Here is a 26,797-nt window from a genome sequence, read left to right as displayed (position 1 = left end):
TTCCTCCAGACAGACCATTGGCGGGGCCAATCGGCAGGCGCGATTGGCCTCTCCGATTCCCGCCCTGCCGCCAAGGGAGCAATTGTGAGCCGCGCAAAGCGCCTCCGATGCGTCAGGCCGCCGGCACGTGGGACATGGCGGCCTGCCGACTCGCCAGCTGCGCGCTGCCCCGCTAGCGCCCGCTGTATTGTACATATAGCGGGCTTGCTTACTAGTAATAATATTACAGTATAACAATGCAACTGTTCAAATGGCACAACAGGTCCAGAGCACTCTGGTGGAGTTCTGGGAGGAAGGGGGGGGAAGCGGGGGTCCTTTGTTCGTTGTTGGTTGTGCCTATTTCTCTTCAGTCTTCTCTTGCAAGGCACATATTACAATGTCACTTTCTGTTCCCCGCAATGGTCCTACCATGTCCTTATTCTTTTTCTAACTTTGAATATAAGTAAAGAACCCTTTTTGTTGTTTTTAGCATTTCTTGCTAGCCTAAGCTCATACTGAGCTTTAGATTTTCTAACATTCTCCCTACAAACATTGGTTAATTGTTAATATTCCTCCTTAGTTATAAGGTTCTCCTTCCATTTCCTAAATGGGTCTTTTTTATTATTCAATTCATTTGAAAGCTGTTTATGGAGCCATCCTGGTTTCTTTAGGTTCCTCCCAGTTTTCCTTCTCAAGGGAATTGTCTGCAATTGTGCCTTTAGTATTTCACTTTTGAGAAATTCCCAACCTTCTTGTACTTCCATCTTCTTAATTTTTCTGATGAGATTCTATTCAACATAACTTTAAGTTTATTCAAATTTGCTCTCCTGAAGTCCAGCCTGTATGTGTGACTACATACAGCTTTTCTCTTCCCCAAGATCATAAAGTCCAAATCACATGGTCACTCCTACCAAACACACCCACAACTTTTACCACATCAACCAGTTCATAGAATCATAGAATAATAGAGTTGGAAGGGACCTCATGGGTCATCTAGTCTAACCCCCTGCACTATGCAGGACACTCACATCCCAATCGCTCATCTACTGTAACCTGCCATCCCTTTGCCTTCACAGAATCAGCCTCTCCGTCAGATGGCTATCCAGCCTCTGTTTAAACATTTCCACAGATGGAGAACCCACCACCTCCCGAGGAAGCCTGTCCCACTGAGAAACCACTCTGTCAGGAACTTCTTCCGGAGGTTTAGATGGAATTTCTTTTGAATTAATTTCATCCCATTTGTTCTGGTCTGTCCCTCTGGGGCAAGAGAGAACGATTCTGCTCCATCCTCCATATGGCACCCTTTCAAATACTTGAAGATGGTTATCAGATCCCCTCTCAGTGGCCTCCTCTCTAGGCTAAACAGACGAAGATCCCTCAATCTTTCCTCATGCGAGTTGGTCTCCAAACCCCTTACCATCTTTGTTGCCCTCCTCTGGACACGCTCCAGTTTGTCTACATCCCACTTCAACCGGGGTGCCCAAAATTGAACACAGTACTCCAAGTACTCTACTCCAAACCAGAGTAGAGTAAAGCGGTACCATCAAGTCCTGTGATCTGGACACGATACTCCGTTGGATAGGATACTCCGTTTCATACAGCCCAAAATCCCATTTGCCTTTTTAGCCACTGAGTCACACTGCTGACTTATGTTCAATGTATAGTCTACTAAGACTCCTAGATCCTAGATAAGTTAGTTCCTAAGGGGGGAGGGGGATTATGTTTGTGGCCATGCTAACAATTCTAGAGGACTGAGGTTGAGGTCCAAGGTAGGATAGAAGCAAGGATGGTATTAACCAATGCGCTGTAAGGATCCCTGCTGTGGGAGCCAATAGATTTCAATCAATCAAACAGGGTCCAGCCAAGCACGCATAGGTGCGTGGCGATCCCTTGCCTGTGTTATGTATATATTGTGCAGTTTTGAGTGGGGTTTCTCACTCAACCTGCTCATAGAGGAACAAGGAGGCTTTAGAAAAGGAAGGTCAACACTGGGCCATTGTATGTTAGTTGACCACCTGATAGCTAAATATTCATCTAAAACAGTGTCCTCCCTTTATATTGCCTTCATTGATTTTAAATCTGCATTTGATTCTATTTCTAGAAATTTGCTATGGGCCAAATTAGAAAGGACATCCATTGACAGACGTCTACTTTTCTTAATTAAAACCTTATAAAAAAACACAGCTATTAGAGTTAAGTGTATTCCCCAAGGTCATCTAACTAATATAATTAACTCTTGAAAGGGAGTTAAGCAGGGCTGTATCTTAGCCCCTCTCCTTTTCAATTTCTTTATAAACGATATTGACCACTCTCTGAAGAAACCAAATTTCCACCCACCAAAAGTTGGGGAAAGACACATCTCACTTTATTATATGCTGATGACTTAGCCATATTTGCCAGAACCCCTATAGGACTGAGAAGAGTCTTAAGAGCGCTAAACTCCTACTGTCAATTGAATAGCCTGGTAATTAACCATGATAAGACCAAGATCATGGTATGTGGCTAAATCTCATATCTGGAGACTAAATGGCACCCTAATAGAACAAGTCCAACATTACAAATATCTTGGCGTTATTTTCCAGGCAACCTATTCAAGATCTGCCCATATTAATAACATCTCTTTAAATGCACAGAAAAGTGCAGGTGCAATTAAAAAATTATTCTAGCAGAAAGGAGGCCGCTACATTCCAGCAGCAATTAACACCTTCAAGGCTAAAGCTCTTGCTCAGCTAACATATGGGGCTCCAATTAGTATAACAGGCAGATTGAGCAGTCTAGAAAAGGTCCAGTCTAAATTTCTGAGGGCAATTCTGGCTGTACCAAACAACATCTCAAACGTAGCAGTTAAGATTGAGACAGGTATGGTCAACGTTCAGTCCAGGCTTTGGATAGCTACCTTTACATTCTGGCTAAAACTACTTTTCCAACAGCAAGGTCTTGCAAGTCTAATAGTGATCGACACATTCGTCGCACCTTGGCAAATTGCACTCACTAAAAAGTTGTGCTACTATGGTCTCTCATATCAATTGTTTTTGTCTATGGGTTATGACAAGGCTATAGATCTTGTTAAGACAAGAGTGATAGAAGTAGAGAGGCAACATGGTCTCAACAATATTCAGGACCCACTCTTTAGGAAAGATCTCCTAAACAGGAACACCCAGATGCAATATATAAGAAAAGTGGTAAATCCTGAGCACAGGAGATCCTTTACCCTCCTTCATCACAATGCCCTGCCCTCTGCTCACTTGAGTGGGAAATTTCATGGACTCCCTCTCGAGGATCGACTCTGTATCTGCAACGAGGGTCAAGTAGAAAACACAGAACACATCTTATTTGAGTGCAAGCTGTATAATCATATTCGCACAGGTGCATAAGTACCAGTGCTTATAGAATGCCCTCACGACCTGAGAAAGCATCGCCTGCAAATATTGCTATCAGATACAGATAATTTGTTAACTAGCAAAGTAGAGAAATTTGCGTGGCTAGCCTTAAGAACTAGGAAAGAATGGGTCACTCATGTATAGCCATAACAGGTCTACAGAACTTCTTATGTTTTTTGATTAGTAGATGTATCGCACGCCTCTTAATTTTGTCTTTTGTTTTATATTTTAACAGTTTTATTAGTTTTATTGCTTTTATGGCTCATTTTATCCATGTAATTTTAGTCAACGGCAATTAATGCTTCTAAATGTTGGCTTTTATGGTGAAGAAGTTTTAAGTTTTATTGCTGATGCATTTTTAACCTTTTAATGTATTACCTTCCCTTTACAAACTGCTATTGTATAGTAGTGCTTCTAAAATTTTGGTCTAAATGACCGTAAATAAATAATAAATAAAAGAGTGGGGTTTCTCAGTGTGGTCTTGATATTACTTGTATCATGCTCTGGCACCAATAAAGAGCAACAACTCCAGTGTCTGTGAGTCACTGACCCACAAGATTCACCACAGACCACCCCTCACTGACAGTCTTTATGCAGCAGTTGGACAAATGATTTTCATGGATGTTTTAACCTGATAATGCATTGAGCAGGGGATTGGACTAGATGGCCTGTATGGCCCCTTCCAACTCTTTCTATTTACTTATACCATCTTCTGAAAATTCTCAGACACAAATTAAAAAACAATGCAGTAGCTTCTAAGACTAGCCAAAGCAGCAAAAAGCAAAGTATAATTCGGATCGGCCCAAAGATGGGGCATCGCGCGGCTTTCGCCTTTTGCTCCAGACCGCACAGCTCTTCAGCTCCGGGTGGCCAATTCCTGGGGACCTCCCAAGCCTGCACGCCCTCCAGGGGAACCGATCCCTGCAGCCTGGCAATGGGCAATAGTCCCTCCTGGAAGTTGGCATCCCCACAACTGCCTGCATCCGTCAAGCGGGAACGGGTGGCAGTTTCTTGAAGCTTTGGTCACAACATTTGGTTGAGGTCGACCTGTCCATCGCTTCCGGTTGGCCCCCAAGCCCTCCCCTCCTACCCTGACTGTGAACAAATCCACCCAACCCCTGGGTCGCAGCACGAGTTGAGCGAAGGCTCAGGCAGTTTCACCTTCCTTTAATGTCATTGTTGTTATTGTTATTATGTAAATGTTGTTGTTGTTGTTACCACCTTGAATAATGTTACCTGTACTATTTCATTGTTTTATGTAAACCGTCCTGAGCCTTTCTGGGAGGGCGGTATAGAAATACAATAAATAAATAAATAATAATAAATCAAGGGGAAAAAAGAATAAATTAACCAGTTACTAGCTAACAAAATTACAAGAAGACTACAATTTTTAAGTATTCTTAAATAGGACAGTTAGAGCAAATCTCAAAGGAGTCATTTTATATAGAGACTAGTAGTAAAGTCCGTTGTGTGCTGAAATGCAACAGGCACTGGTTCATGAGTTTGTGTGGGTTTAGTGCCTCACTTGGAAGCTAGCAAGTGGAGGTTTCTCTGTACACAGCAGTCCTCAATCAGCATCTTGGTCCACTTTGGCAAGGCCTGGCTGGTCGTTCTCACCTGCAACTTCTCTCAACATGGCTTCAGCGCCATCCCCAGCCACGAACTTAAAATCAGATTTATAGACTTGGAAGGGACCTTCAGGGTCATCTAACACCCAGCTCTTCCTCCTGGTGGATGACCGCCCTGACTCCCCCCCCAGAATCCTTAGCCAGATGTCTGGAAGCAGTGACAAAATGGATCAAGCGGAGTCGCGTGAAGCTCAACCCTACAAAGACGGAGGTCCTATGGTTGGGTAGGAAGGGACCATGGGGGGAAGCGTGTCTGCCCACCCTGGATGGTGTGCAGCTCTCACCAACGCACTCCGCCAGGAACCTGGGCGTGATCGTGGATGCTTCCCTTACAATGGAAGCCCAGGTCACAAAGGTAGCACAGCTGGCATTCTACCACCTCTGCCAAGCCAAGCTACTAGCGCCCTACCTGAACCCAGAACACCTAGCCAAAGTGATCCATGCGACGGTCACCTTTAGGGTGGACAACTCTACGCAGGCCTCCCCTCATCCTTGATCCGGAAACTACAACTGGTGCAGAATGCTGTGGCCAGGATTCTCACTAAAACATCATGGAGATCCCACATCCGGCCGGCACCTTGGCTGGCTCCCAGTTCAATTCCAGATTAAGCTTAAGGTTCTGGTAATCACCTTTATTATTATATTATTATTACTAGTAATATAGCCCATTGTATAAAGGAGACAATGGGCGCTAGGAGACAGGGGCAGGCGAGGGGCGGAAGGTAACCTGTAAGAGGATGCTGCTCCTGATGGGTGCTCCTCGGCGGCTCAGCGCTTGCGGGTTTTTTTTTCTTTCGGCAGCTCCTCGGCTGTGTTTTTTGTTTCAGCGGCGATGAGGGCAGGGAGCCCCCGGCAGGCTTCCCTCCCCCCCCCACCCAGCCGAGGCTCTCCGGAGCCTTCTGCCGGCCGGGGGAGCGACCTCGCAGCGTCTACAATGCTGCGAGGCCGCTCCTCCGGGCGACAGAAGGCTTCCCTTCCCCCCCCCCACCCGAGGCTCTCCGGAGCCTTCTGCCGGCCGGCGGAGCGGCCTCGGAGCGTCTAGGACGCTGCGAGGCCGCTCCGCCGGGCGAGAGAAGGCTTCCCGGCCCACCCCCCAGCCGCGGCTCTCACCAGCCGCCTCGCCATTTTCCCTGAGCAAGTGAAGCAGGCAATGGGGAGCCGCGCTTTGCGCGGCTCCCCATTGGCTGCTTGGGGCGGGATTGACACTTGGAGGGGCCAATCAGGAGCCGCTTCGCGGCTCCTGATTGGCCCCTCCGAGTTTTTATCCCGGACCGGTCCCGCCCTAACTCCTCCCCACTACCCCTTACTCTTTTATACAGTCCGTGGCGCCCGTGGCGCCACGGGCTGTGTACAGATATTTATATTTATACCCCGCCTCCCCCCGAAGGCTCGAGGCGGCTTACATAACCCCGTCCCCTAAAACCATAAAATGACAATAAAAACCAATGATTTACAGTAATTGTAACAGCGATGGCGTAATCTACTCATTTGCTCTCCGCATCCTCATCTACAGCGGGGGATGACGCTCTCTACCACCAGTTTGTGAGGGGGGACTGATCTTCTTTCCGCCCGGCCTCAGTTATAAGCCTGGCGGAAGAGCTCCGTCTTACAGGCCCTGCGGAATGCTGGTAATTCCCGCAGGGCCCTCAGCTCTTCTGGGAGCTCATTCCACCAGGTTGGGGGCAGGACCAAAAAGGCCCTGGCCCTAGTCGAGGCCAGGCGGGCTTCCTTGGGGCCGGGAACGACCAGTAGGTTAGCCCCCGCAGAGCGTAAAGCCCTGCGGGGGATATAGGGCAAAAGGCGGTCCCTCATATATGCTGGGCCTAGACCACGGATGGCCTTGAAGGTCAAAACCAAAACCTTGCACCTGATCCGGAAGGCGACCGGTAACCAATGTAGCTGCCTCAGAACTGGCTGGATGTGAGCCCTCCATGGTGTAGCTGTGAGGACTCTAGCAGCCGCATTTTGGACGAGTTACAGTTTCCGGATCAAGCCCAGAGGCAGGCCGGTGTAGAGCGAGTTACAGAAATCTAGTCTAGAGGTGACCGTCGCATGGATCATTGTGGCCAGGTGTTCGGAGGACAGATAGGGTGCTAGTAGCCGAGCCTGGCGAAGATGGAAAAATGCCTGGCTAGCTACCTGTTTAACCTGTGCCTCGAGTGTTAGTGAGGCATCGATGGTCACCCCTAAATTCCTGGCCTGAGATGCGATATTAAGTTGCGTCCCGGCCAGAAAGGGTAAGCACGCTTCCTGATCTGCCCCCCTATGGCCCAACCACAGAACCTGCGTCTTGGAGGGGTTGAGTTTCAGGCGACTCTGCTCGAGCCATCCAGCTACGGCTTCCAAACATCTGGCAAATGGATCTGGGGGGGAGTCCGGGTGGCCATCCATGAGGAGAAAGAGGCCATACGCAGTGTTGGCCCAGTGTATTTGAGAGACCCCCTCCCTGCCTATACCCCCAAAAGAGTCTTACGCTCCGCCTCCTCCAAGTGGCTGCGGATCCCTGGCCCCAGAGAAGTGTGTTGGACCTCAACAAGGGCCAGAGCCTTCTCGGTTCTGCCCCCACACCTGGTGGAACGAGCTCCCTGAGGAGATCAGAGCCCTGCCCGAACTTCCACTGTTCCACAGGGGTATGCAAGAGGGAGCTCTTCCACCAGGCATTCGCTTGAGGCCGACCAAGTCAGAATATCTGCTGGTCCCACCAGATGTCTGCCCATGACTCTCCCAATGTTAGTTAATTGTTATTTATCTTATTTATATTATAAAATATAAATTGGAAGGTCAAAAAATCCATGGACTACAAGAAAACAAGCCTTCTGTAAGTAAATCTATGACCTTGCAATTTCTGCTCTCTGACAAAGACCCAGAGGTAACTATTTTAGTTGCCAGAGTTTTAACTAAGATGCTTTTATAATATGCTGCCTACCTTGTATTTTATCTTTTATCGTTTATTTAATCATTTTAAGATCTGTTTGGTTATGTAACTCCATGGCCTATTTTATTATTTTGTTGAAATTTTAAACCTTATTTTTATATGTCTTATACATATTTTATGCCAATAAAAGGTTACTGACTGACTGACTGATATTATAAATGTGGTTTTATAATCTTTTGATGCTTTATTGAAAATTGTTTTGATGTTATAGTCTGTATAATGTTCCATGTAAGTTATATAATGTTCGGTGTAAATCGCTCAGAGCTGCAAAGAAATGGGCGGTATAGAAATCTAAATTAATTAAATAAATAAATAAATAAATAATACAACCCCCTGCACAATGCAGGAACTCACAACTACCTGCCCACCCACTCTGCCTAAGTTCATAGAATCATCATTTCTGTCAGACTACTATCTGCTTAAAAACAGAAGGAGAACTCAGCATCTCCCAAGGAAGCCTGTTCCACTGAGGAACCACTCTAAGGGCCATTCCGCACGACTTTAATATAACACTAGTCTTACATTTTGTTTTCGCTACTAAAACTACATTCCACATGACGTTGTGAGCAATCTGCAACACTCCTGCAACACTAGCTCCAAAATCGCTTCGTTGTAGGGATTTCTGGGGAATCAGGAAAACTGGGTTCATCATCAGAAAATCGCTACACTCTTGCCAACAACCTGCAACACTTGCGAAAAAGACATGTGCATTCTCAATGTAGCGGATGCAACAAAGTCCCTCCCCCTGGGTCTCTCCTCCGAACTTCCGGCAAAGCGATCGCCATTTTTTTCCCCTTGGAGCGGGGAAAGCAACGGACCAGCGAGGCTTGATTCACCCAGCGAGGCTTCTCTGGCTACAGTCCCTCCACAGAAGTGCTTTAAAGCTCCCCTAAGTCCCCAAGCACAACACAGCCACCTGTTTGCCAGTTCCCTTTAATTTCGCCCAAAAATCACGCCCATGTGGGGGGGGAGGGATTTTTTCCCCACTCGGAGGAGTGTGGTAACAATGAATCACCAGCTCACACACCAGCTAGATGGGTCTCTCCGTTGCAACAAATCAACGCATATTCGTTGCAACATGTGTGTGTGTGTTTTAAACCTGTGCTTAAAGGGAAAGGGGCTTTTTGGGAGCATGATAACAACCGCCCATTGGCTGTTCCGTTTGATTGACGGCCAGGGGCGGGAACAAGCACAGAAAAAAACAGCTTCCTTTCTAGCGATTCCTGCGAGACCGGAAACCTGTGGGGAACGAATGAAATGCTACTGGATTCCACTACAAATGAAGGTATGCGAAACACCAAGATTCTACTATTTAAAATAGCGATTCCGCTTTGTGAAAGCAATTGGCAACACTGGTCCTTGTGCGGAATGGCCCTCACTGTTAGGATCTTCTTCTGGATGTTTCCTCCTTAAATTTTGAGCAGTTGGCCAGATACATATTATAAGGTAATCTTTATAACATATGAAATATGTTATCAATTGTATATGTATTTTTTGTGTAGATAAAGGCTTCATGAAAAAACATTGCAGAAGGAGGGAATTCTTGTTTACTGTATAATTAAGCATTTCATGTTCCTCTTGTATAGATTTGCATTTAATATTTATTATTGAAAAGCCAGCATGTTACTTTTTTTCTTCCTTGTAAGTTCAAAAAAACAGCTTTTCTGACAGATGACTATCTAACCTCTGCTTAAAAACTTCCAAAGAAGGAGAACCCACCACCTCCCGAGGAAGCCTGGTCCATTGAGGAACCGCACTGTCAGGAACTTCTTTAGCCAAAAATTCTTTTGAATTAATTGAGTCACACTGCTGACTCATTCTCAATGTCTGGTCTACTAAGACTCCCAGATCCTTTTCACATGTACTACTGTCAAGACAAGTCTTCCCCACCCTATAATAATCTTTAAACGTCCCGCCGTGCGGGGCGCCGCGGACGAAATAAAGCAGTAAGGGCTGGTGGGGAGGAGTTAGGGCGGGCTCTGTCCGGGATAAAAACTCGGAGGAGCGAATCAGGAGCCACAAAGCGGCTCCTGATTCGCTCCTCCGAGTGGCACTCCAGGGCCAAGTGTCCAATTTGGAGGCGTGCAAAGCGTGCCTCCCTGATGGACACTTGGCCCGTTTCCAGAGACGCCGTGCCACAGACTCCACTCCGCCCGAGCCGCCATCCTGCACGGATGGCCACCAGGGAGGAGCCTCGCCCCACTTCCCTGGGCTCGGGGGAAATCACTTCCCCTCTGCCCAGAGAATGCCCTTCCACACCTACAGCACTCACTCCTCCTCCGCCTGCCCACCCGGCGACGACCGCACCCTTCCCACCCGCACCTCGCCCCTCCCTGCTCGCCACCCCCGATCCACGATGTCCTGATACCGCCGCCACTGCCCGCTAACTGTCCCCCCAACCCCACCCCCACCCAACTTGCGCTTCAACGCCTCCCCGCCTGTCCCGGACCTTCCCTGCCGCTGATGCGCCCACGCCCGGACCTCCCAAGCCCGCTTCACCACTTACCCTCCTCCCCGCCTGTCCCTGAGCTTCCCCGCTGCCGCTGGGCCCATGGGCCGACCTCCGAAGCCCGCTTACCTCTTTGCCCTCTCACACACGTTTGCTGCCGCCGCTGGTGCAGCCCGCGCCCAAACATGGCTGCCGACATGACGAGGACCAACACCAGCCACCGCCCGTGCTGCAACATGCCTGCCAACAGGAGGACGCTGCCGCCGAGCCGCCCCAGCAGCCCATGGCCTGCCTTCTCACGTTCTCCTGCTGCCGGACGCCAGTGCAAGGGCGCTGCTGAGCCGCCACCCGCCGCTCACTCAGGCAGACACGCTCCGGCCTGTGGAGGTGAGTCCCCGCCTTCTCCCCGCCGCTGGCCCGGCCTTGCCATCCTGCCCATCCCCCAAGCCCACTCCTGCGGCCGGGGGAAGCCGCAGCTGCACCCAGCCATCGACAGATCGCTCCCCGCCTTCTCCTTGACGCCGAGCCCCCTCCTGGGAACGCCGGTAGGACCAAAGACGCCACGGGGTGCAGGCTGCCTCCCCGCCTTCTCCCGGCTGCCCCAGCCCAGCACGTGACCGGGAGAACAGCCCCAGTCGCAGCCCAGATCCCCGGGAAGCCTTCGCCCTGCGAAGGCTTCCCCACGGACTGCTCGCTAGTGCCCATTTTATTTACCAATAAAATGGGCTTTATTCCTAGTTTATAAATATGTTCAAAAACATACGGCCCAGGACAGATCCCTGAGGCCCTCCCCGTGTCGTTCCTTTACAAGAAGATGACCAGCCATTTAAAAGCACCTTTTGGGTGTGATGTGTCAACTAGTTCTCGATCCACCTAACAGTAATAGGATCCATAATGCATATTACCAACTTGTCAATAAGACTATCATGGGGAAACTTATCAAAAGCCTTACTGAAATCAAGGTAAATTATGTTCACAGCCTTCCTCTGATCTTGCAAGTTAGTAACTTTCGCAACAAAAGAGATAAGGTTGGTCTAGCCTAGAGCTTTCTACAGACTCAAACCAAGGTCTTAAGTGAACAGCTTTCCAAGCCTTGTTATCCAATTTTTAGAAATCAATGCCATGGCTTGTCCTTCTCCATGCAAAGCAGGTGGTCTGCCACTGAACCTTTGCCCCTGCAGTCACACACATATCTGGTTCGAAGAGCCAGCTCTTAAAAAAATAAGCTCTACCTGGCTTAAATGCACCTACCTTTCTTAGGAGAAACACACTCATGTCTTGAGTCATCTAGTCTGTACTCTAATTCTGTCAACTGATGCATGAAAAAAGCCCATTTGCACCACCCTATGCTCTGCCTGTAGAATTCATGCAAAGAGTTCAGAGGGATTACCATTCCGAGCACCACAAGCATACCTGTTTATGAGGACCCCTGAGTATGTGTGCCTTGGCGCCTTCACAAGCCGTCCTCATCGCTTCCAGGGACGGTGTTCCCAACAGATCTGTGATCAAGTCCAGCTAAGGAAATGGAAAAATTACCCCCAATTAGAATGGGATTTTCAGGAGTAACATCCTGACTCATCAAACTGTACATGTCGAGGCCAGAGAGGATGTGAAAAGGCCATAATATATTAGCATGGAACCAAGCAGGAGTAATTACGTTGCAAGTCTGAGAGAACTGGGAATGGGCCGCAGTGACCCAGCAGGCCTCAGGTGTCTCAAAGCATTTTCCAATTGTCTTCCTTTCCTCTCCCTATAGCAGACTCCCCATGAGGGAGGTGGGGTAAAAAGCCTCACATGGACGCTGCCAACCCTAAGAGGAAGATTCTCTGTGCACAGCAGTCTTGACCTTAGTAAGGTTTTTTATACTGTTTTTTTATTTGCCAGGCCAAGGTTGGAAAAAGTCATCAGTTCTCATGACTCTCCATCTCTTTACTTGTTTATTTACAGTTTCAGGCTGTAAATATTTATTTAGATCTTACTGCAATTTCCAGACTCACAGGACTGATGCTGGTCTGCCTGTCTATGCCCTAGAATAGCGATCCCCAACCTGTGGGCTGCGGACCACATTTGGCCCTTCGACTAATTGGAGGTGAGCCGCGAAGGACGCCTTCTCCCCCCCCCCCCCCCCGGCCCTTTACAACACACTTTGGGTGTCCTTGTCTCCCATCACTCCCAGATGGGACTATCTTGTTGCAAAGAAACAAGCTCAGGGTTCCCATTGATTTGTCATTGTCATGAGTTAAAATTTCCATGAAAATATAATGTTCCTTATGTTCATTGTTGTGGCGTGTCTGTCTCTTATTTTGAAGGGATGTTTAAACATTACCATAGCGATCAGAGAGCGTTAGGGCAGTGGTTGAGAGTAGAGGAGTAAACTACCCCCCCACCAGTCCTCAGTAAAATTGTCAAGTGTTGAGTGGTCCCCGGTGATAAAAAAGTTGGGGACCGCTACCCTAGAATACAAACAGTTGCTGGTAAGGGCTGGCCATAGCCCATAGCCTAGGAAGGACACACCTGCACCACTCCCTCCCAAGTGCAGGCAAAAATGGCTCCTTTGAAGGCTGGACTCTGAGGCATTGTACGATTTTGAAGTCCCACCTCCAAACCTCCAGGAATATTTACAACCTGGGGGTAGCCAACCTCCAAGTGGAGCCTGGAGAGCTTCTGGAATTACAGCTCACCTGCAGAGTATAAAAATCAGTTCCTCAGGCAGAAAGGGCTACTTTGGCAGGGTTGTGGTAGAGAAGAAACATTTAAGGCCTCCCACACAGGTTGTTGTTGAATTTAAAGACTTGAGGTCTACTGCACAGGGTTGTTGTGCAGATGAAACAGGAGAAAAAAAGTCTGCGACAGCATCCAGTTTCATCTGCAGAATAACGCTGTGCAGTGGCCTCAAATCTGCAAAGAGTTGCAAAGAAGAAAGACACGTGGCTTGGCTGTGTCTAAATTCCGGCCAGAGCAGTATTTTAAGTGAGAAGGGGCTTTTCTGTGGCCCCTCTGTCAGCCAACTGTTTGGCAGAAGGGGAAAGTCCCCCCCCCTCAAAAGGAAGGCCCTCAGGCTCCCCTGCATTGCTCTTGGAAAGGCCTCCCTCCCCTCAGTCAGGTGCTGTCAGAGGCTCCTTCGCAGCAGGCCTGATGTGGGGGGGGGGAGGAGGGGGGGAGCGCACTCTCCAGCCTCCTGCCAGCTCTGTCAGGGTTCTGCGGCAATTTGCAGTTGGAGTGTGGCAAATTGTAATTGCTCCAAAAATGTGGTTATGCACAACGTCGTAGACAATCTGCCACACTCCTGAAACCGATTCGCAAAAAGCGCTTCGTTGTAGCGCTTTCAGGGAAATCCCAAAAAATGGATTCACCCTCTGGAAAGCGCTACACTCCTGCAACCAATCTGCAACACTAGCGGAAAAGTTCTGTGCGTTACCATTGTTGCAGTTTCTGCAAAGTCCCTCCCCCTGGCTCTCTCCTCTGATCTTCCGGCAAAGCGATCGCCATTTTTTTTTCTCGGAGTGAGCGGAGAGCAATGAACCGGCAAGCCTTCATTCACCCTGCGAGTCTTCCCCGGCTGCAGTCCCTCCCCAAAGCTGTTTTAAGTCACCAAGTACCACACAGCCCCATTTGCTGGTTTATTTTCCCTTTATTTTCCCCTTTATTTTCGGCCGAAAATCGCAGGGGGGGTGGATTATTTTTCACTCGGGGGTGGGTGGGAGCGTGGCAACAATGAAACGGCAGCTCACACACCATCTGCTAGCTAGATTGGTCTCTCCATTGCAACGAATCAACACAGATTCGTTGCAATGTGTGTGTGTGTTTTTTAAACCTGCCTTAAAGGGAAAGGGGCTTTTCGGGAGCATGATAACAGCCGCCCATTGGCTGCTCGTTTGATTGACAGCCAGGGGCGGGACAAAGCTTGGCAAATATCGCTTCCTGGATAGTGATTTTTGCCGAGACCGGAAACCAGTGGGAAACGATAGAAACACAACTGGATTCCACTACAAAGGCAGGTATGCATAACGACGAATACCACTATTTAAAATGGCGTTTTTTCGTTCTGCAACCAATTTGCAACATAGATCCTGGTGCGGAATGGCCCCCAGTTTCTGGTCTACTAGGACATGGTTTTCTGCTGATACGGAAGGTCAAAATGTTTTTGTGAAGATCTCCAAAGAGTACAGCACACATTTTAAACTGCACAACTACCTTTTTTTCCAGTTACAGAAAGCACATAACTAATTATAATAAAAGCCAGTTCCCACCTGCATGAATATCTCTACTGTGAGCCAGTTTGGTATAGTGGTTAGGAGTGCAGACTTCTAATCTGGCATTCCAGGTTCGATTCCGCACTCCCCCACATGCAACGGCACTGATAAAACTGTTCTGACCGGGCAGTGATATCAGGGCTCTCTCAGCCTCACCCACCTTTTCGCTACCTGAGACTCCTTCAGGTAGAGAAAAGCGGCATATAAGAGCCAACCCTCTTCTTCCTCTTTATAGTTCTGGAAGTCCAAAGAAAACAATTTCCCTTGAAAACTTATTTAGAGTTTCCCTGACTGAGGGGTAAATAAATGTTTGCCCTTTATTTTATACTTACTTGGACACCATCAAAATACTTTATAGAGGTTTGTTACCAGGTCACAAATCCCTGAAAGGAACCAGTGGAAGCCTGGAATACTCCTAGAGCTAACTGAATATGCAACTTTCCTTGCTGCTGTTTTCACTTGCTGTTAAACTCCCTGCTCAGCTTCCGTTTTTACTCAGTTAATTTTACAGTCCTTGTTGAAGGTAGAATGTTTCCTTGTGTTTGCTTCTCAGGAACCTCTTCAGAATGGTCAGCTTCCTCTATGACTCCATTCCAATCCTTAACAGAGGTAGCGAACTCTTTACATTGTGAATTCCTAGAAGAAACTGGCGGATTTGCATTGCCCAAAGTCAAAAAGGCTCCTTTACTATCCAGAAACTTTCTCCTAAGTTCTTCAAGCCTGTCTACAATAGCTGTCTGATCTTCAGCTGGCAAATAGTTGAAGGATTTCATCAAATCATCCTCTATTGAATTTTCCAGATGTAGTGTACTGTGGAGAGGGATTTGTTTGATTGGAACAGCTAATTAAATCTTCAATTGCCATTACTTCTGGTTTACTCTTAGTGTGGGCTACAATCTTTTCCACCCTTTGGTAATAATCTGTACACAGCCCGTGGCGCCACGGGCGCCACGGACTGAATAAAAGAGTAAGGGGTAGTGGGGAGGAGTTAGGGCGGGCTCGGTCCGGGATAAAAACTCGGAGGAGCGAATCAGGAGCCGCGAAGCGGCTCCTGATTCGCTCCTCCGAGTGTCAATCCTGGACCAAGGAGGCAATGGGGAGGCGCGCGAAGCGCGCCTCCCCATTGCCTCCTTCGCCGCCATTGTCTCCGAGTCGATGCGGGGGAAGGAGCAGGGCTGCCGCGTCGCAGACGCGGCGGCCCTGCTCCTTTCCAGCCGCACAGCCGCCCAACTGTCCGTTCTCCCGGCCGCTGGGTCGCTGTGGGGGGGGGCCGCGCCGCCTTCTCCCACCTGCTCCGACGGCCGGGAGCCACCTGAAGACTGCTGCTGTCGCCAGGCTGCGCTGTCCCCCCTTTTCGCCTCAAGAAGCCTCTCCATGGCTTGCGGTGGGGGGGCGCGCCGCCTTCTCCCGGCCCTTCCAATGGCCGGGGGCCGCCTCAAGATCGCTGCCGTGGGCGGCCGCCGCCCTCCCGCCTTCTCCCCGCCGCGCTGGAAGAAGCCTCTCCATGGCTCGCGGTGGGGGGGGGGCGCGCCGCCTTCTCCCGGTCGCTGCAATGGCCGAGGGGCGGCTGAAGATCGCTGCCGTGCCTGGCCACCGCCCTCCCGCCTTCTCCCCGCCGCGCTGGAAGAAGCCTTTCCATGGATCGCCGTGGGGGGGGCCGCGCCGCCTTCTCCCGCCCGCTGCAATGGCCGGGAGACGCTTGGAAATGGCTGCCGTTGCCGCCCAGGGCCCTCCCGCCTTCTCGCCGCCGCTGCAGCGCCCTTGCAGCTTTAGGATCGTCGCCCCACTGCACCTGAGCTAACAAACAACCACGGACGACGCCCACAAGGTCAGTCTAGCGCCCATTTTATTAAAAACTAAAATGGGCTTAAAATCTAGTAATAATAATAATAATAATAATAATAACAACAACAACAACAACAACAACAACAACAACAACAACAATTTCCTGCCTCTCCCTGTAGTCTCGCGGCAGGTCACAAGAGCCTCAATCCCATTAAAATCCCCATTAAAAATACCAACTTGACGGCAAGAAAGAAAAGAATCCCATCCCTCTCCCTCCCCCCCCATCAATACAAAGAACTCTAGAGAGTCCTGCACTCTGACAATGATTGTGGAAAAGGGGGTTATTAACAATAAATAAAATTACTAAAATACATGTATGGAACATTCTTATATAAGCTTTGATGCAGAAGCATCATTTAGCTAAACCTGAAAAGTTCTATGTAGGCACCACTTGGTCTTTTCCCCTACTTTGCTATGTCAAAAATTAATTGTTGCGCCATTGCTGAAACCCTTCACATCACGAATTACAGTGAAAATATGGATCCTTAAGATAGTAATTACTAAAAATACTATGACACTTGATGTTATTTAGCAAACAGCTTAACAGTTCTGGTGAATACTTAGTATTTCACTTTTCTTATAGATCGTTTGAAAAAGCATTTTTAGTCACTGAATAATTATCCACCCACCCTTGTCCTCGCAACTCCTGTACAAGATGGGCAACCTTGGTAGACCTTCTGTCCAAACCTCCGCTTCCCATCTGTTGGACAGGAATGATGACAATATATTTTAGAAAGTTGGTGCGAGCATGAATTAGATAAGGAAGTGGTTATTTTAAATTATCCACAGCCAGTTTGCCAATAGAGGTTTTACTCGAAGGATTCCACAATAGTAAAACAACATACTAAAACTGATAAGTATCCAATATCTGAAAGGAAAAATAACAGAACTGCAGGAAAAGTTATAATGAGAGGTATAATAGGGGCACAGAATCATGGAAGGGACCTCCTGGCTCATCTAGTCCAACGCCCTGCACAATGCAGGGAACTCACAACCCTATCACTCATTCACTGTAACCTGCCAGCTTGGTGTAGAGAGCCAGCTTAGTGCAGTGGATAAAAGTAAGAACTTCTAATCTGGCGAGCCGGGTTTGATTCTGAGTTCCCCCACATGCAACCAGTTAGGTGACCTTGGGCTTTCCACAGCACTGATAAAGCTGTTCTGATTGAGCAGTAATATCAGGGCTCTCACAGCCTCACCTACCTCACAGGGAGGAAAGGGAAGGCGATTGTCAGCAGCTTGGAGACTCCTTCGGGTACACAAAAGCGGCATATAAGAACCAACTCTTCTTCTGCTGCTTCTACTCCCTTGAACCTTCACAGAATCATCTGTCATACAGCTATCCAGCCTCTGTTTAAAAATCTCTAAAGATGGAGAACCCACCACCTCCCGAGGAAGCTTGTTCCAGTGAGAAACCATTCTAACTGTCAGGAACCTCTTCCAGATGTTTAGACAGAATTTCTTTTGAATTAATTTCATTCCATTGGCTCTGGTCTGTTCCTCCGGAGCAAGAGAGAACAACTCTATCCTCTATATCAGTGGTCCCCAACCTGCGGGCCGGGCCGCGGCTCCCTCTCCCCGCCCCCCCGCAGTAAAAAACTTCCCAGGCCGCAAGCTTGCGGCCCGGGAAGCTTCTTACTGCGGGAGGGCGGGGAGAGGTAATCAGGGCCGGCCGCGCCCATGCAATCTTCATAGAAAGCGTTCAAATATCTTTTCCAACCAATTCTGGAATAGAAAAGCAAGACTGTATCATCAGCATATAGAAGAAGTGGGATTGGCAGTTTATCTAGTTTGGGAGGATGACCATTTACGAGTCTTAGGATTTTTGGAAGATCGTGTAAAAAAAGGTTAAATAAATGAGGAGCAAGGACACAGCCTTGTTTAACTCCTCTCAGGATGGGGATTTCGGTAATTAGATGACCCTTTTCAGTAAATTTGACCTGACAGGTATTGTTGGAATGGAGGTTGATTAGGAGTAGTAATAGGCGCGAATTAATATTAAGGTCTTGCAATTTTCTCCATAGTAAACACTTCGAGATAGAATCAAATGCACCCTTGAGGTCAACGAAAGCTGCATAGAGTTTCCTCCTACCTGTATGAAGATATTTGTCTGCAAGAGAATAGAGGGTTAAACAGTGGTCTAGAGTAGAACAATTTCTAGTAAAGCCAATTTGTTCATGACCTATTAGGTCATTTGAAGTCACCCAATCTAGTAGCTTAAATTCTAGATGTTTGGCGTACATTTTACTGGCAATAGATAGAAGGATAATAGGACAATAATTTACTGGAGAGCTAGAACCACCTTTTTTGTAAATAGGCACAATGATTCAATCATCAGAAAGGCCAAAGCTGAGAGTCAATCATCAGAAAGGCCAAAGCTGAGAGTCAATCATCAGAAAGGCCAAAGCTGAGAGTGAGCTAAGATTGGCCAGGGAAGCCCATTGTAACAAGAAAAGATTTTTCAGTTATGTGAGGAGCAAAAGTAAAGTAAAGGAGGCAATAGGCCCACTGTTGGGTGCTGATGGACAAACTCTAACGGAAGATGCAGAGAAAGCAGAAAGGCTTAGTGCCTATTTTACATCTGTTTTTTCCCACAGGTCAAAGTGTTTAGGCACATCTAGAGATGGCCGTAGCCAAAGGATAGTGTCTGGGTGGCAGGTTAACATGGATAGAGAGGTTGTCAAGAGGCATTTAGTTGCACTGGATGAGTTCAAATCCCCTGGTCCGGATGAAATGCACCCGAGAGTACTCAAAGAACTTTCCAGAGAACTTGCACAGCCCTTGTCCATCATCTTCGGAACCTCTTTAAGGACTGGAGATGTCCCGGAGGACTGGAAGAGAGCAAACGTTATTCTGATCTTCAAAAAAGGGAGGAAGGATGACCCAGGAAACTACAGACCAGTGAGTCTGACCTCTGTTGTGGGGAAGATAATGGAGCAGATATTAAAGGGAGCGATCTGCAAACATCTGGAGGACAATTTGGTGATCCAAGGAAGTCAGCATGGATTTGTCTCCAACAGGTCCTGCCAGACCAACCTAGTTTCTTTTTTTGACCAAGTAACAGGTTTGCTGGATCGGGGAAATTCGGTTGATGTCATTTACTTGAATTTTAGTAAAGCTTTTGACAAGGTTCCCCATGATGTTCTGATGGATAAGTTGAAGGACTGCAATCTGGATTTTCAGATAGTTAGGTGGATAGGGAATAAGTTAGAGCAGTGGTCCCCAACCTTTATTAGGCTGGGGACCGGCAGGGCATCGTGCCGCGTCCGCGGGGACCGCGCCCGCGCGGGCCACGCCCACGCATCGGGCCGCGCCTGCGGGCCGCGCCCGCAGATCGAGCCGCGCCCGCAAGCCACTGCGGGGGGGCAGGGAGAGGGAGCCGCGGCCCGGCGCCATGGCCTTTGCGGCCCGGCGCCGGGCCGCGGCCCGCAGGTTGGGGACCACTGGGTTAGAGAACCGCACTCAAAGAGTTGTTGTCAATGGTGTTTCATCAGACTGGAGAGAGGTGAGTAGCGGGGTACCTCAGGGCTCGGAGCTCGACCCGGTACTTTTTAACATATTTATTAATGATCTAGATGAGGGGGTGGAGGGACTACTCATCAAGTTTGCAGATGACACCAAATTGGGAGGACTGGCAAATACTCTGGAAGATAGAGACAGAGTTCAACGAGATCTGAACACAATGGAAATATGGGCAAATGAGAACAAGATGTAATTTAATAAAGATAAGTGTAAAGTTCTGCATCTGGGTCAGAAAAATGAAAAGCATGCCTACTGGATGGGGGATACGCTTCTAGGTAACACTGTGTGTGAACGAGACCTTGGGATACTTGTGGATTGTAAACTAAACATGAGCAGGCAGTGTGATGCAGCGGTAAAAAAGGCAAATGCCATTTCGGTCTGTATCAACAGAGGCATCACATCAAAATCACAAGATGTCATAGTCCCATTGTATACGGCACTGGTCAGACCACACCTGGAGTACTGTGTGCAGCTCTGGAGGCCTCACTTCAAGAAGGACGTAGATAAAATTGAAAGGGTACAGAGGAGAGCGACAAAGATAATCTGGGGCCAAGGGACCAAGCCCTATGAAGATAGGTTGAGGGACTTGGGAATGTTCAGCCTGGAGAAAAGGAGGTTGAGAGGGGACATGATAGCCCTCTTTAAGTATTTGAAAGGTTGTCACTTGGAGGAGGGCAGGATGCTGTTTCTGCTGGCTGCAGAGGAAAGGACACGCAGTAATGGGTTTAAACTTCAAGTACAACGATATAGGCTAGATATCAGGAAAACGTTTTTCACAGTCAGAGTAGTTCAGCAGTGGAATAGGCTGCCTAAGGAGGTGGTGAGCTCCCCCTCACTGGAAGTCTTCAAGCAAAGGTTGGATACACACTTTTCTTGGATGCTTTAGGATGCTTAGGGCTAATCCTGCGTTGAGCAGGGGGTTGGATTAGATGGCCTGTATGGCCCCTTCCAACTCTATGATTCTATGATTCTATGATCATATCAAAATTGCATAGTCCCACTGAATCCATCATTGGTGAAACTCCACGTGGATTACTGTGTGCAGTTCTGAAGTCCTCACTTCACAAAGGATGTGGATAAAATTGAGAGGGTTCAGGGGCAAGTGATGAGGATGATTTAGGGCCCGGGGACCAAACCCTATGAGGAAAGGGTGAGGGACTTGGGAATATTCACCCTGGAGAAGACGAGGTTGAGAGGGGACATGATTGCTTTCTTTAAATATTTAGAAAGTTGGCACTTGGAGAAGGGCAACAACGATTCCTGTTGGCAGCAGAGAGTAGGACCAGCAGTCATAGGTTTAAACTACAAGTTGAACAGTACCAGCTAGATCTTGAGGGGGGGGCATATTCACAGTCAGAATTCTTGTTTACAAGTTGGGAAAATGTGCTGTGGATCTTATAACAGTTCGAAGGGTGCTTATTAATGATTTGTCATCCTCTTGAATCGGAGTGAAAAGTGGAGTGCCCCAGGGATCTGTCCTGGGCCCTGTGTTATTCAACATAACCATAAATTAGTTAGATGAAGAAATAGAGGATGTGCTTATTAAATGGTACAGATGGTACTAAATTGGGAGGGGTAGCAAACACAGGAAAAGACAGAATCTGGATACAGGATCATAGAATCATAGAATCATAGAGTTGGAAGGGGCCATACAGGCTATCTAGTCCAACCACCTGCTCAACACTGGTCTATCTGAAAATCCAGATTGCAGTCCTTCAACTTATCCATCAGAACATCATGGGGAACCTTGTCAAAAGTTTTACTAAAATCCAAGTAAACGACATCAACCGAATTTCCCCGATCCAGCAAACCTGCTACTTGGTCAAAAAAGGAAACCAGGTTGGTCTGGCAGGACCTGTTGGAGACAAATCCATGCTGACTTCCTTGGATCACCAAATTGTCCTCCAGATGTTTGCAGATCGCTCCCTTTAATATCTGCTCCATTATCTTCCCCACAACAGAGGTCAGACTCACTGGTCTGTAGTTTCCCGGGTCATCCTTCCTCCCTTTTTTGAAGATCGGAATAACGTTTGCTCTGGGACATCTCCAGTCCTTAAAGAGGTTCCGAAGATGATGGACAAGGGCTGTGCAAGTTCTCAGGATGATCTTGAAAGGCTGGAAACTTGGGCTAAAATGAATTTCAGTAGTGAAAAATGTGATGGGGGGAACCTGTCTTGGCAGTAGTATGTGTAAAAAGGATACAGGGGACAAGAAAGTGAAATTATAACAGATGATGAAGAGAGGATTGAACTATTTCTCTGCAGTACTAAAAGAATGTGCAGATTTCATCTCTGAATGTCTGTCCATTATTTTTGGCACTTGGAGAACAGGTGAGGTGCCAGATAATTGGAGACAGGCAAATGTTGTCCCCATCTTCAAGAAAGAGAAACATGAGGATCTGGGTAATGACTGACCCGTCAACTTGACTTCTGTAGCTGGCAAAATTTTGGAACAAATCATCAAACACTCGGTCCTTGAACAGCTGGAACAGAGAGCTGTGATTTCTAAGACTCAGCACATGTTTTGCAAGAACAAGTTGTCTCTTTTTGTAAGAAAGTGACTACATTACTGGATCAGGGGAATGCTATGGACATAGTTTATCTGGATTTCAATAAAACTTTTGATAAGCTTTCACGTGATATTCTTGCTGACAAGTTGGTAGTTTGGTGTAGTGGTTAGGAGTGCAGACTTCCAATCTGGCATGCCGGGTTCGATTCTGCACTCCCCCACATGCAGCCAGCTGGGTGACCTTGGGCTCGCCACGGCCTTGATAAAACTGTTCTGACCGAGCAGTGATATCAGGGCTCTCTCAGCCTCACACAACCCACAGGGTGTCTGTTGTGGGGAGAGAAATGGGAAGGCGACTATAAGCCGTTTTGAGCCTTCTTCGGGTAGGGAAAAGAGGCATATAAGAACCAACTCTTCTTCTTCTTCTTCTAAAATGCAGTATGGATCCTAATTCTGTCAGGTAGATTGATAACTGGTTGACAGATCGTACCCAAAGGGAGTGTGTAAATGGTTCAGCATCCTCATAAAAAAGAGTGACAAGTGGAGTGCCCCAGGGATCTGTCCTGGGGCCTGTGTTGTTCAACATATATATAAATAAATTGGATGAGGGATTAGAGGGGATACTTATTAAATTTGCAGACGATACTAAACTACACACTTCAAAAAAGACATTACGAATCTCTAACAAACACTAAGAAGCGCTCTTATTATCAGGCGAAATGGGACCACCTTTTAGCAGCATTTAAATCCAATAGCAGCAGCTCTTTTTGGAAAATGATTGCAAACCACTTAGACGAAAGCAACGGGTCATTCAAATCTTCTATTTCTCCCCAAACATGGTGCAATTATTTTTCTACACTCTTTGCTGCCTTCCCAATCCAAAATAATCACCCCAGTCTCCCCTCTGCTGATTCTCTTCCTAGCTGGCCACCTGATAGTCTGGATGAAATTGAAAACCTTATCCAACAACTAAAACTAGGCAAATCTCCAGGCCCCGATGGACTACCAGCTAAGTTATTTAAACTAAACTAACTGGTGGAAACAACTGGCTATCCTTTTTACAGCTATCGACCAATCGGGAATATTCGCTGAATCCTGGCTTAACTCAATCATAGAATCATAGAGTTGAAGGGGCCATCTAGTCCAACGCAGGATTAGCCCTAAGCATCCTAAAGCATCCAAGAAAAGTGTGTATCCAACCTTTGCTTGAAGACTGCCAGTGAGGGGGAGCTCACCACCTCCTTAGGCAGCCTATTCCACTGCTGAACTACTCTGACTCTGAAATTTTTTTTCCTGATATCTAGCCTATATCGTTGTACTTGAAGTTTAAACCCATTACTGCGTGTCCTCTCCTCTGCAGCCAACAGAAACAGTCCTCCGGGACATCTCCAGTCCTTAAAGAGGTTCCGAAGATGATGGACAAGGGCTGTGCAAGTTCTCTGGAAAGTTCTTTGAGTACTCTCGGGTGCATTTCATCTGGACCAGGGGATTTGAACTCATCTAGTGCAGCTAAATGCCTCTCGACAACCTCTCTATCCATGTTAACCTGCCACCCAGACACTATCCTGATGCTTCTACTGGTACAGCCCAAGACGGCATTCATCTCCTTTCCTGCCACTTCACATTTTTTGCTCATATTTAGCTTATAGTGTACTAGAAAGAAAGCCCATTTTATCTTGAAATAAAATGGGCGCTAGAGAAGGTAGTCTGGGCGGACAGGCTTCGGAGGCTGAAGGCCTCCGGTGGGCTGATAGCGTGTGCGGGGCGGCAATGGCAGGTCGGGTAGCAGCAGACCTGTTATAGGGCGGCGACAGGGGCAACTGCAGCAGTTGGCGGTCGGCTGAGGGCGGCTCTGTGCGGGCATGGCGGCTGGTGCCAACAGTTTGGCGGGTGGTGGGAGCGACCGGCGTGGCATCAGCTGTGGCGGCGGAGGTCGCAGAGATGGCAAGCAGCGTGGCAAGCAGGCGGAGTGCCTGTAATCCGTGGAGGCCGCAGGGCGGCGGGGGCATGTCTGGCCGAGTCGATGCTTCACTGCCGGCAAAGGAGCAGAGCGGCCGCGTCTTTGACGCGGCTGCCCTGCTCCTTTGCCGGCAGCGAAACATATGGCGATGGAGCGCGGGCAGGGAGTCCGGGGCGGGCCAAGTGGCCAATAGGGAGGCGCACTACGCGCGCCTCCCAATTGGCCACTTGGCCCCAGAGTGGCCCTCTCCGAGTTTTTATCCCGGACGGGTCCCGCCCTAACTCCTCCCCACAAGGCCTTACTATTTTATTTAGTCCGCGGAGCCCCATGGGGGGCCGCGGGAAGTTTAAAGTTAAGTACCTCCACCTTCTCGCCAACCTTTTCTGGTTGTTTCGGGCATTGGTATATAATTGGTATATATATAGTTGCTCAGACAACTGAGAGCACGTGGAGAGTGTTTCTGCTAACCAGGTGAGCGTATTGTGCTGACTGGTTGAGGTGATTGCTGGGAGGATTAAAAAGGGCTGCTCCTCGCCAGAGGTGCGAGCCTTTGGCGCGAGAGACAAAGGGCTCTTGGCCTTTGGCTCTTAGCCTGGGGTTCTTGGCTGAGTAATTAGAATCAGTAGATTATATTTCCCTAGTACTTGCACTGCCTAGTCATTCCAATGGACCTCCAGGACACTCATCCCATCATCTGCAGTGAATGTAATATGGTTGCCTTCCTCCCAGAAGACAAGATGGACTACATCTGCCCCAAGTGTAAGTTGGTAAGACTTTTGGACTAAAGGATTAGGGGATTAGAAAACAGCATTATTACTCTGACACAAAGTAAGAAAGGGGAGGAGTTCATAGACCACAGCCGTGCAACTCGGAATAAAGAGGATACAACCAGTCCTGAAGAGGATAAGGAGATTGACCACAGTAGGTAGCCTCTGCAGACAGTTCGGAAAAAGACTCAACGGCGTAGAGCACAACAGTTCTCGGGGCCTTTGGAGCTCCAGAATAGATTTCAGGCCCTTGCAGAGGAGGTGCAAGGGTCAACAAGGGAAAAGGTCCCCAAACAAAGTCTAAGACAAAGTGAAGAGGCCACGGGGACAGAAGGAAATGGAGTTGAGAAGAAGAAAAAAAGGGGAGTACTGGTAATTGGAGACTCCCTGCAAAGAGGAATGGATTGTCATGTGGCTGGGCCCGGCCCCCTAACCCGAGAGGTGTGTTGCTTGCCAGGGGCGAATATTAAAGACTTTATAGAATGGCTGCCCAAACTCCTCAAATCTACGGATCGCTACCCATTTGTGATGGTCCATGTGGGAACGAATGACATGTCCCTGAATACCATCGCTCCTATTAAAAAAGACTATCAAGATCTGGGGAGGAAGCTCAAGCAAATGGGGGCACAATTGGTATTCTCTTCAATTTTGCATGTCAAGGGAAGAGGAATACGTCGGGAGAGGAAGATAATGGAGGTGAATCAGTGGCTGCGTAGTTGGTGCCGGCAGGAGAGATTTGGTTTCTGGGACCATGGGATAGGCTTTCTTGAGGAAGGCCTACTAGCACCTGATGGACTGCACTTATCGAAGCTGGGGAAGAATGTGTTTCACAGGAACCTGGGGAGATTCATCAGGAGAGCTTTAAACTGAAGCCTCAAGGGGAAGGAGACGATCAACATGGGGAGTGTAAGGAAGGAGACCGATCGGGGGCAGCCCAACCGGCAAGGCCAGCTCATAGGGAACCAAAAGTAAAAGGATTCAGATGTCTTTATACTAATACCCGAAGCATGGGCAATAAGAAGGAAGAGCTGGAACTTCTCATGCTGATGGAAAGGTATGATCTTGAAGGCATCACAGAAACTTGGTGGAATGATTCTCATGACTGGAATGTAATGGTGGATGGATATGAACTGTTCAGAAAAAACAGAATAGATCGAAGAGGTGGAGGAGTGGCACTGTATGTGAGGAAAGGGCTTACCTGTCAGGAAATTCTAGTGAAGGAGAGCATATCTACAGTGGAAAGCATCTGGGTGAAAATAAGCAAGGGGTAAACAAACAGTGTGGTGGTTGGTGTCTGCTACCGACCGCCTGACCAACGAGAGGATGTGGATGCTGTACTTTGTGAGCAGCTTGAGAAAATATTCTAGCGGCAGGACCTTGTCATTATGGGTGACTTCAATTTCCCAGATGTGTGCTGGGAAACAAACTCTGCGAAGCGTCCTCAGTCATGCAACTTTCTGACCTGCCTGGCTGACAATTTCATTAATCAAATGGTAGATGAACCCACAAGAGATTCAGCCATACTGGACTTAATACTGACCAATAGGCAAGAGTTGGTGGATCAGGTGAGG

The 26,797-nt window shown here is 48.1% G+C and overlaps 1 protein-coding gene across 6 annotated transcripts in view; it reads right to left on the bottom strand.

The window, feature by feature from the left end:
- NLK (nemo like kinase) overlaps nucleotides 1–26,797 on the bottom strand; it is a 229,295-nt gene that overhangs the window by 31,698 nt on the left and 170,800 nt on the right. For 5 of the 6 annotated variants that reach the window (XM_077312415.1, XM_077312413.1, XM_077312414.1 and 2 more), the window contains exon 7: nucleotides 11,785–11,886. The exons of the other annotated variant lie outside the window; for it this stretch is intronic. In XM_077312415.1, the coding sequence (XP_077168530.1) occupies nucleotides 11,785–11,886 (102 nt within the window). The remainder of the gene's footprint in view (nucleotides 1–11,784; nucleotides 11,887–26,797) is intronic. 6 annotated transcript variants of the gene reach the window in all.

Source organism: Paroedura picta, chromosome 15 (assembly GCF_049243985.1).
Source record: "Paroedura picta isolate Pp20150507F chromosome 15, Ppicta_v3.0, whole genome shotgun sequence".
Lineage (NCBI taxonomy): Eukaryota > Metazoa > Chordata > Lepidosauria > Squamata > Gekkonidae > Paroedura > Paroedura picta.
This window is presented reverse-complemented; position numbering and strand designations above follow the sequence as displayed.